The 12,303-nt window shown below is 38.0% G+C and overlaps 1 protein-coding gene across 1 annotated transcript in view; it reads left to right on the forward strand.

Moving 5' to 3' along the window:
- ENPP1 (ectonucleotide pyrophosphatase/phosphodiesterase 1) overlaps positions 1-12,303 on the forward strand; it is a 135,692-nt gene that overhangs the window by 72,493 nt on the left and 50,896 nt on the right. The window contains exons 3-7 of the mRNA XM_075597334.1: positions 320-436; positions 2,467-2,592; positions 4,042-4,102; positions 5,033-5,130; positions 9,111-9,190. Coding sequence (XP_075453449.1) covers positions 320-436; positions 2,467-2,592; positions 4,042-4,102; positions 5,033-5,130; positions 9,111-9,190 — 482 coding nt within the window. The remainder of the gene's footprint in view (positions 1-319; positions 437-2,466; positions 2,593-4,041; positions 4,103-5,032; positions 5,131-9,110; positions 9,191-12,303) is intronic.

A 12,303-nucleotide genomic window follows, 5' to 3' on the forward strand; every position in this document is an offset into this window, starting at 1 on the left:
GTATTTATTTTGTTTTTTTTACCTTCACGAGTCTGTTCACTTGATTTAATTTATACAGTACTTTGCGCTCGATCCCTCTGTCATAATTTCGAGAATGCGATGCTGCCTCTTATGGTGCAAATGAGTAAACCAGGAAACTAAAGGACTAATACTGATTAGTGCTTATGACTTTTAGGTTTGGCCATTAAAATCTGCTATTAAATATATTCATATTTACATTACCATATAACTGCTTGCTGACAGAGGTGTATCAGATCACTGTGGTGAGCATTACAAATGACATTTTCCACCATCTAACATTTTCTGTCTACAATTACAGTAAACAGCTGCAAGAATCGATGTTTTGAGAGAAAATTTGGGAGCTGTCGCTGTGATAGTGCCTGTGTGGAGCTGGAAAATTGCTGTTTAGATTACCAGGATCTGTGCATACAGCCAGGTAATGATATGTACAAGGCACACATTGTGTACTTAGTGAAATACAATGCAAAAATCATATTGATACGTATACACTGACCAAGATTTTTTATTTTATTTGTACCAATGCAGGTATGTAAATGAGCATTTCTGTTGTTCATTTAAGTTACATTGTAGGACTTTGCAATCTTCCACTGTCTTGTTTAGAAGTAGAATAATACCCAAAAAGCAAAATGTGTAGTGGAACATTTTGTGGCAAAATAAAATAATGGAGCTTGTGTACTTCACCTCTGCCACAAGTGAAAAGTGTAGAGGCTTTGTAGGGCAGGCACTCATACGATAAAATTAATAGGATTGTCAACGTGACTGAAACCGGTCCATACGGTCTACTTCTCGAATAAAGTTAGTTGTCCTATATTCTCAATTTTACGAATCTTCCCAGTATAATGGAGAAAGCTTTAGTGACCGCTAAAAGTCATTACTTGCCAGTTCTTATTTTCAACCATTCATTCCACTTTAAATGTTGTTGATTTGGTCGCCAAAGTTAATTTGTAGGCATTTTTTTTTAAACATATACATTGATAGAAGTATGCAAGATTTATTACATATGTTATTTAATAATGGTATACAAATACAGTACAACTTAATTTAAATGAAACATAAACAATTCCATTGCCTCAGAGACAGGGATTCTTAGGTACAGTACATACTGTAGGATAGATTCTGCAACCTGAGAAGAAATTCTGGAAGGGTTTCCAAACCTTTTTAAACTGCCCCTGTCCATAACCAATTGTTTTGTCTATGGCACCCCATTCTGTATTTGGTGCACAAAGCAAGATAACTAAAGTTTAAGGGTCTGGAACTCCCCCAAAAAACATTTAAAAGACTAAGAATTACAATTAGATATATATTTTGGGTTTATTAAGGCTTTCTTTTTCTTTGTGACTCTCGCCTTCATTCTCTGGCCTTGTATCTCTATTTAACAAATGTAATGTAACCTTGAAAATTGATTTTGATACTTCCTTATCTTCCTTCTGTTTAAATACGTAGCTTCTTTGTACAATTAAATATCACTGAGTCTGCAATATTCCATTGTTCAATTTGTATGTAGCTACTTGTTCTATCTTTCTCTTACATTTGTCACACGAGTTCTCATATGATCATCTTCTTCACAATGTGGTAGTACTTTAAACAACTCCAGTCACCGAAAGGAAATAAATGTATAATCATTTGCAGATGTGCACTCATTAAACGCAGTACAACTATCGTGGGTAAGCACCCTTATTTGTTTCGTGGGAAATTAAATTGAGTGAGTTTAAAAAAAAAAAATATATATATATATTCATTATATATTTTATAAGCACAAGGTCCAATTTAAAAGTATGTGCTAAGATACTTATAGCGCCAAAATGTTATTGGAGGTACAGATGTAGCCTGTTTTTATTTCTCTGTGATAGTATTCAGCAGCAATCGTACCCTCTTGGCAAGCGTGACTAACCAAATGGTTAGTGTTGCACATTTTCAGTATTTAATGGTTTTCATCCAGAGGTTGCGAGTTTTTATTTTTATTAAAGGAATCAGTTTTTACTGATTTTGCACCCATGTATTAATCCACTAAATGTTTTTCCAAAATACCTATTTTTGTTACACACTAATGCCTACGAGATTATTGTGTGTTCTTCATCTCTGAGATTTAAACTGTTCCTGTAAAACATAGAAAAGAAAAACCGTGGAGGTGGGCAAATCAAGCAAAGTAATAAATCAAATCAGCTTTATTGGCATGACGAAAGAACATTTCAGTATTGCCAAAGCATGAGTAACAGGGGGTAGGGTATAATGATTATGCGGTGCATGAATAACAGGGGGTAGGGTATAATAATTACACAGTACAGTAATATTGATGTTTTTATCCTTATAAACTTTAGGGAGGTGATAGAACAATGCTTTTGGGATCTCTGAGAAATAAACAAATGTATTTAATATACAGTACTGTCTTTCTGCCAGATAGTGAAATGTGTTTTAAAAGATGGACACTATTTTGTTTGATTGCAGCTCACATTTGGACATGTGACATGTTACGATGTGGTGAGAAGAGATTACCTGTGAGTCTCTGCTCTTGTTCTGATGATTGCAAAGAAACGCAGGACTGCTGTGTAAATTATGACGCTGTTTGCAGAGGTAACCTCTCACCTTGACTTAGTCCAATATTGAGTCTGATCAAAGGTACTGTAGTTCACACTGCACCCTTGTGGATCTAGCAATATAAGCACTCAATAAATTAGAGCTACTTTACAGTACTTGGCCTGCCTAGTCTGCCTAGTTTCCTTTTTGTTGGGGAACCTCACACCACGTAAGATCCTTGCCTTTATCTTTCATATTTAGGATAACCATGTGTCCGGGGTTATATGGCTTTTGCTGATTCCCCTTTGCGTGGGGATATCATTGTTCATGCACTTGTGGCCAAGTAAACGTCCGTATTCTCAGAACTCCTACTATAGGGCATGAAAATAGATGCTGATGTTGTAATGTGTGAAAATTACACTCATGCTTCAAAGCATACAGTATAATGGAGTGAAGCACAAATGTCGTTCAGTTTTTTCACTACAGCAGCCAAGCGTAATGTTATTTTAACTTGAGCTCTCTTCTCTCCCAACTTGTCACACCTGGGTCATAGGTAAAAATTCCCAATGCACACGTTTTAACATGTAAAACTGAGAATATAGGAAATTCAGCGCTCGTGCTGCAGATATACAGTTGCTGGAAGCATTAATCCCCTTGCAGCATATGTGTAGAGCGTCTCCCCAATGGGCTCCTAGAACATGGTGACCCCCGAGATGGGGGGCACCTTGAGATGAAAAGAAGAAAAATGCACACAATGCGCACCAGGGATTAAAATGATGTAAAATATTTATTAATAAAACAAAAAATAACTGAGGGGATCCAACCCCACCTCAGTACACAAGCTGTAGATCCGGGTTTAAGTAACAATGGACAGAAACCACATTAAGAGTAAAATGTATCTAATTAGACTAAATCTACAAACAACATAACGATTAAATGAAATAAAATAAAAAGACATGAATGTTCAAAAAAACCGGGATGCATGTGCCCAGAATTAAGCTAAGATAGTAGCTGAACAACTGCCTGAGGCTGAAAGGGGGAGACGGAGACTTACACTGAAGCCCCAAGCGGGTTCTGCAGGTGAACGTTAAGGGTCCGGACCACGCCACCGCAGAGATGTTGCCACCGCCAGAGCTCCCTGCAAACGCCGTCTCAGCCTATCAGCATACGCGCAGAGACGGCTAATATCTTAGCTTAATTCTGGGTACATGCATCCCGTTTTTTTTGAACATTCATGTCTTTTTATTTTATTTCATTTAGTCGTTATGTTGTTTGTAGATTTAGTCTAATTAGATACATTTTACTCTTAATGTGGTTTCTGTCCATTGTTACTTCAACCCGGATCTATAGCTTGTGTACTGAGGTGGGGTTGGATCCCCTCAGTTATTTTTTGTTTTATTAATAAATATTTTATATCATTTTAATCCCTGGTACGCATTGTGTGCATTTTTCTTCTTAACATGTAAAACTGTTAATATTTCTCCTGTCACTTTTTATGCTTTTCAGGAAACAAAAGCTGGGCAGAAGAGGAGTGTGAAGATATCCAAACACCACATTGTCCAGCAGGGTCAGATCACCTTTATTTGTCTATTTCCTTCAAAACCAGCATCGTTACAGAATACAAGGAGACATCTACAACATGTACTTTGTCTCTGATATTTAGATGTTAGTTAAATTCTAATGCTTGATTATTAAAGCAGTAATTCCGTTTATTTTTTACATAGATTTCCCCCCCAGAACTCAAACCCTTGGCCCTCCAGAGATGAACTGCATTATTTTTAGCTCTGGGCCATCCCAGTGTCCACGAGGCATACAGTTTTAATTTCCGGTTTACATGCTGGATTTTCAAAGATGGCGCCCACAGTCATCCAATAGGAAGCCACAATGTTATCTGTAGCAGTTTCCTATTGGCCTGCAAGATGTAGTGGCCATTTTGAATTTTAACGCAGGCAACTGATTGCTGCTTTAACATTTTCAGTGCTGGAGCAACCCAGTGGCACAGCTTGTCTTTGGACATGTCAAAGGGGCACTGAAAAGGTTAAAATTCACATCTCTATCTTGATAAACAAAAGGAATGTAATCTAAAGTAACAGTAACACTTGTCTAATCTGGGTTAATAAGTAAATCCATATAAAGCATGTAAAATCAAATTACCATGGCCCTAATGGTTGTAACCTAAGATACTCACCCAAAAATTGTATTATTCTTGGCCCATATTCCAAAAGACAATACTCAATACAAGCTCAGGGGAAGTATTGTCCCCCAGTGGTTAAAGTTTTTATCAGGCAATATCCCTTGTCCAAATAAGCACCAGAGGCAATATCCCTAATCCAAATAGACACCAGCTGTTTTACTGTGCACAATTGTGAGTTTATCTGTTTGTAAACTAAAAGAAAGCTGCCTCTTAATCTCACACAAAAAGGGTCAAGTACTGTATACTGTAGGTGGCGGCTGCTGAAGATCTAAATGAACGGCTTCTTTATTTAATTTCCTACAGGTTCTCAAAACCTCCCTTGCTCTTGTTTTCGTTGGACGGCTTCAGAGCAGAGTATTTACAAACATGGGGTGGACTTCTTCCTGTCATTAGCAAACTGCGTGAGTCGTTGTTAATGATTGAATTGCCTAATGTTACTGTTCAATATAGCAGAGGATTAAGCTGGTTGCCATAGGAATTATCACATGCAGTATTTTACTGAAAGAGCGAATTTCGCCATCTGCACATGTGTTTTGGAGTTGAGCATATTTGTATATCTGTAAGAGCAGTTAAACTGGGAAAGGTATTGTTTGCATTGAGATAAGGAGCACTGGTCACACAATGACTGCCTTTAATTGCATGAAGGTGCATTGGCATCTCCATATCTAAACGTCAGTAGTGTCACCTGTTCTCTGGAAATCAGCTTTCATATTTTTTCTTATTGCTGTTTAGAGGACAGTGGGGATGGGAAAACAAACGAAATCCATGTTTCTGACTTTCAGACGTGTAGATATTGGCCACAATAAAGTTTCATCCTTCAACTGTAGGACTAACATTAAAACATGGTGGTGAAATGTATAATAGGTTAAATCTTCACTTCAGGTTTTTTTTATTTTGCGTTTTAGACATGTTTGTAAACAGTTACATTAAGGCTTGGTTTTAGTTCCCTTCTTTCGTGCCTTTTGTTTGTCTTGCTTGTCCTCTCAAATTTGTTTATTTAATATGGGAGGGTTTTAATACATATTACCTTACAATTTGGGTTTAGAAAACACGATAATCTCTGAATCCTTGCATCTCACTTCCACTCTTAACTTTTGCCTTTGGCCTCAACCAATGACTGCTTACACACACACAAGGACAGCCAACATTTGGACTTTGTACTTGGTAGAAACTGTAAATTTTCTGGCTTCAGTATGAACCTTTTTCTACTTTCCTATCATCATCTACTCTTATTTGCTGTTTCTCATTTCCTTTCTTATTTTAAGAAGATTATAATAATAGCATGTTCTTGTATAGCGCTGCTAGTTTTATGTAGCGCTTTACAGAGACATTTTGCAGACACAGGCCCCTGCCCCGTGGAGATTACAATCTATGTTTTTGGTGCTGAGGCACAGTGAGATAAAGTGACTTGCCCAAGGTCACAAGGAGCCAACACCAGGTATTGAACCAGGCTTTCCTGCTTCAAACTCTCAGTGCCAGTCAGTGTCTTTACTCACGGAGCCACTCCCTCTCCCAGATTCAATATACATTTTGATGGTGGATTTCACAAAATACTGGTGGATCGGATCCATCCCAATTGTTAGTGCCAAATCCACCTTTTGGATTTCCGTGTGCAAATTTGATTTTGGTAAAAAATCAGCGGATCGAATTTTGCCAAGTTCTTCCATCTTGACTTGTAACTTACATTCTATTGACCTATTGACCTCTTTGCACTGGAATTCATCCAGAACTCTGACTTGTTACTTCTGCTCTGCCTCGGACCCTGACAATCTTTTCAATACACACATATCCTTTCTTCCTCCTGTTAATCATCATTCCTCCCTTATTCTCCATCACACTCACTGCTCTAACCCTCAACCTTGGTTTAACATACTGTATGAACATGCATCCTATGCTCCTGCACTCGCTTCTCTGAGCGCCTCCAGTATAAATATCTCCTTTCTTGCTACATCTCTGCCCTCTCAGGCTAAACAACACAACTTTTCTGCACAATTGTAATTCACTCTTACCGAATGTTGCCTTATCTTTATCTTTTGAGTCAACATGTTGACTCAGTTTTTTTTGCAAGGTGCTGCCTAATTCACTTGTCGAATATCTGAAGTCAATCGTTGCCTTTTGATCACAATTATTTAACAGTTGTTATCATTCACTTGTGCAACCTGTTGTTGATCTAGTGTAGACTGCTGCAAGGATATCTCAAATGCACCTATGGTATATTCACCGCTTCTAGCAGTCTAGGGTTAAACGGTCTAATGATCACAGCACCCCCCATCCCTCTCCCACCTCCCCCCATTTCCCCCCACTCGAGGGGCCTTAGGCCAACACTCCTCACACCATAGCAACTCAGCACACTTTTTTTCCTTTTTGCTGTTTTATCTTTATCTTTGACTGCCTCCTGTGACCTCTTTCTACATGTTTCTCTTTCAACTACACCTCAAAACTTCACTGACTACTTCAAGTTGAAGGTACAGTAGATCTAATCTGTCAATATATCGACCTTACATCTCCTTCTCTCCTTCCTAACATGCCTCTCCTTACGATAAGCTCCTGGTCAGCTGTTATAATATTGGAATTGTATTTGTTACTATCCTCCTCTGCCTCCACTACATGTGACCTTCACCCTAGTCCCTCTCACCTCCTTTTCCATCCTCTTACTCCCATGCTGCTCCATATACCAACAAACATTAGCAACTCCTAGCTCCTCTCAAGGATCTTTCCCCCTGCTTTCAAACATGGAATAGTCACACCAATCCTCAAAAACAACGCCCATCATCATACAGTATATTCCCCCTGTAACTATCACCCTGTCTCCTTCCTGCATTTTGCATCCAAGCATCTTGAACATCTTGTCTATACATGTTTACTCTCTCTTAGACCCATTGCAATCTGGCTTTCAATCCACTAATTTCCCTAAAACGGACTTCACCAAAGTAGTTCATAATCTACACATTGCCAAATCTCCATGGGTGCTTCTCCCTTTTAGTTTTGCTTGACTTCCCTGCAGCTTTTGATATTGTTGACCGCACCCTCTACTCTTGCAGATTCTTAATTTTCTTTATCTGTAAAAAATACCTCTCTTGTTCTCCTCTTCTCTTTCTAACTGCTCCTTCAGTGACTCTAGTTATTCCTCTTCTCCTGTCTGTTAGTTTGCCTCATGGCTCTCTATTGGTATTCTGTAGCCACAGGGATATACGCTACTGTAGATATAAGTATGGCCAGATAGTTTAACTCGTTTCTTTTACAAGCACAACACGTTCTTTGTCTTTTCTTCACTTTATTGGGGAAAGCATAGACACACAAAAGCACTTGTAGATAATAGTGTGGTGAGAGAGAGCTTCTTTATAGTGAGGGTACTTGATAGTAGGGAAAGGTAAAAAACGGCAATCCTTGCCAGGAGGTGAATAACATGAGATGTAATTACTCAGCCAGATGGGTAGAAAGGAAGTGTAAGGGTTTCTGGGAAACAGGAATAGTCTCAGGATCAGACTAACTGTGAACAGAGACAAGGGGGGGTGGAATAGTCCACTCTCAGTTTATGAGAATAGGAGGTTGCTAAGGCAACTAACACTGACTAGGGCTGTGTAATGAACATATGTATCAATAATGTTGCCTTGCACATGCAGCTAGCTGCTGGGACAGGGGAAATTACAGACAGCTGAACTAGGGAGACATAAATCCTATGAGCTGCAAAATGACACAGGAAATTAGACAATCCTGTTCCAGCACAAATGGAACCACTCCTGTTTTCTCTCTACACTCTCTCATTTGGCGATCTCATTAGCTCCTTTGGTTTCAAATATGACCTCTATATAGATGGCACAAAAACTCTATCTTTAAACCCATGAGTTTACTCCTGACATCCTATCCCCAAGTCACTGGTTGTCCCTCTGCTATTTCAGCTGGATGACCAGCGTTGCCTGAAACGTAACATGTCTAAAATGGATCTCATCATAATCCTACATAAACCCGGCCCAACTGCTGCATTTTTTTGTTACAATCCATAACCCTAACATTCGTCCAGTCTGCCAAGTACATTGCCTAGCTGTAATATTTGACTCCTCTTTCGCATTCTTTCTAGATGTTGCCAAATGTTGCCTATTTTTACTCTGCAACATTAAGAGAATCTGCCCTTTTCTCTGTTGCGCTACAATCCCCCTACAATCCAATTCTGCATGGGGTATGTTAAAAACTATATTTCCCAGAAAAACATTACTCTCTTAGCATTTTAAAACAGAATTTACACGTTTTGTACACCAACCCATAATTATAATTAATACCACAAGCAGTAAATAAGATTTGAAATTCTCTCTAATATGGTTCACGTTAGTTAAGTAGTATTTATCAAATTAAATACATTAAGTAATGTTGTTTTTATTTGCAGAAAAATGTGGAACATATACACGTGCTTTAAGGCCAGTGTATCCAACAAAAACATTTCCCAATCATTACAGTTTAGTAACAGTAAGTGGTTATCAGTTTTACATTTGTTTTTGCATTACTTTCCAAATATTGATTTATTATTTAATACTGTATGAAAATGTGAAAGCAGTTACTCCTATTATATTTGATCAAATTACTACTATTGTTTGCATAAATCAGAAGTGTCTCTGAGCATTTAGGATTGTTATACAAAATAATTGTAAATGATTGGAAATGGAATAATATAAAATCTAATAAGGTTGCTTTCGTAAGCAGTGTATCCAGAAGTGTACAGTTTTATTAATGATTGTCGCATTAAAGCCTACTTATTTTCAGAGGCTAAACAGATTGCAATAACACTTATTCACTAATGCAAAAACTAAATTGTATGACCTACTGCACGGTTATGGCTGAATACATACTTTGAAGTGTTCGGTTTTATTCCGAGTTTATTAATCATTGCCATATTTTTTTTCAGATTACAGTGAGTCAGATGCTTAAACATTAATGAAAGCCACATGGTATCATATATGTAAAACCATATCAGGGCATAATAACAATCATCTGTTCCTTAGCAGGTCTTAATATTAGGTAAATGCAACCTCAGATGAACAACAACACATGACATATTACACGTGTCATGATTTATTTAACAAAAATAAAGCTAAAATGGAGAAGCCGTGAAAAACTAAGTATACCTTATGATTCAATAGCTTACAGAACCACCTTTAGCAGCAATAAATTGAAGTAATCGTTTTCTGTATGATTTTATCAGTCTCTCACATCGTTGTGGAGGAATTTTGACCCACTCTTCTTTACGTTGCTTCAGTTCATTGAGGTTTATGGGCATTTGTTTATGCACAGGTCTCTTAAGGTCCAGCCACAGCATTTCAATCGGGTTGAGGTCTGGACTTTAACTGGGCCATTGCAACACCTTGATTCTTTTCTTTTTCAGCCATTCTGTTGTAGATTTGCTGGTGTGCTTGGGACCATTGTCCTGTTGCATGACCCAATTTCGGCCAAGCTTTAGCTGTCGGACAGATGGCCTCACATTTGACTCTAGAATACTTTTTTATACAGAGAAGTTCATGGACGACTCAATGACTGCTAGGTTCCCAGGTCCTGTGGCTGTAAAACAAGCCCAAATCATCACCCCTCCACCATCATGCTTGACAGTTGGTATGAGGTGTTTGTGCTGATATGCTGTGTTTGGTTTTCGCCAAACGTGGCGCTCTGCATTATGGCCAAACATCTCCACTTTGGTCTCGTCTGTCCAAAGGACATTGTTCCAGAAGTCTTGTGGTTTGTTCAGATGCAACTTTGCAAACCTAAGCCGTGCTGCCATGTTCTTTTTAGAGAGAAGAGGCTTTCTCCTGGCAACCCTTCCAAACAAACCATACCTGTTCAGTCTTTTTCTAATTGCACTGTCATGAACTTTAACATTTAACATGCTAACTGAGGCCTGTAGAGTCTGAGATGTAACTCTTGTTTTTTTTGCAATTTCTCTGAGCATTGCACGGTCTGATCTTGGGGTGAATTTGCTGGGATGTCCACTCTGGGAAGATTGGCAATTGTCTTAAATGTTTTCCACTTTTGAATAATCTTTCTCACCTTAGAATGATGGACTTTTAATTGTTTGGAAATGGCCTTATAACCCTTCCCAGATTGATGGGCAGCAACAATTGCTCCTCTAAGATCATTGCTGATGTCTTTCCTCCTTGACATTGTGTTAACACACACCTGAATGCTCCAGACCAGCAAACTGCTAAAACTTTGCCTTTTATAGAGGTGGTCACACTTGCTGATGATCAATTAATCAACGGCATTTGATTAGCAGCACCTGTCTGATACTTAGAATCTTAATTCCTATGTAGCAGTAAGGGTGTACCTAGTTTTTCACACATGGCTTCTCCATTTTGGCTTTATTTTTGTTAAATAAATCATGACACAGTGTAATATGTCATGTGTTATTGTTCATCTGAGGTTGTATTTACCTAATTTTTAGACCTGCTAAGGAACAGATGATTGTTATTATGTCCTCATATGTAAAATCATAGAATTCAAAGAGGGTGTACTTTATTTTTCACACAACTGTGTGTATGTGTATGTGTATATATATATATATATATATATATATATATATATATATATATATATACTGCTTGAAACGTAAGGAGCATATTTTTTTGATTCATTTTACATCATTAGACCAGGATCTTTATACCATCTCTTAGTTAGATTTTGGTTGACGCAAGGAAACAAAATGTAAAAATTGACAGCGATGCAGAGTTTGATAGATCCCATTATAATATGTTTAATGAATGACGCCCAGAACCTCTACACGTTTGACTATTGAATAAATTGAATTGCATACTGTAGTAAACAAATTGCATATGTATGTACTATCTCACTGTTACCAAAAGAAAATTGGTAACCTTGGTCAAAATAGATAACAATACATATCAGAGTCGTCTGTCCCTGAGTGCAAACTTTGTGAGTTTTACTGTATGTACTCTTATAATTTTTCTTTATTTTGCATAATGCTGATCTCTTTCATCCATCTTTTTTGCCAGAGAAAATGTGTTATTGTCAGATTACGTAAACCAGGGGAAGGGAAGGGGGGGTGGCTCCCTACAGTCTGATAATGATGTTAGGGATGGATCTACACTATGTGATTAGTATAACGAACCCAAGAAGAAATAGGGTTCTAGTATTAGGAACACTCGATTCCCTGTGATGTGGCTGACAAGTGTAGGTGGTTTGAAACAACTTTATTGGTAACAAAATGTTTAAAATATATACATTTCAAGGCAGCCTTGATAAAGCATCTAAGCGAAACGTACGTCGGCAGTTAGCGACATCCACTTGATATCACGTCAGATGGGAGTGAGACCATAGTGATGGTGAATGGAATTTATTTCCAATCCTCCCGTACACGCTTTGAAACAGTCATTTTATACTATTCTGTTTTTAGATTCTCTTTGTTGCTTCTCGGGGAGGACTGGGAGAAGGTAGTGATTATCCTGAGTCCAAAACTCTCCTCATTTGCCTACCTTTGGGTAGCATCCACAAGACCGGGGTCTGCATGATTCCCGGTTTGGGTTGTTTTCACTATACTTACCTTGCTATATTTAATCTGAACCCCTCAGTGTACA

This window comes from Ascaphus truei, chromosome 4 (assembly GCF_040206685.1).
Source record: "Ascaphus truei isolate aAscTru1 chromosome 4, aAscTru1.hap1, whole genome shotgun sequence".
Lineage (NCBI taxonomy): Eukaryota > Metazoa > Chordata > Amphibia > Anura > Ascaphidae > Ascaphus > Ascaphus truei.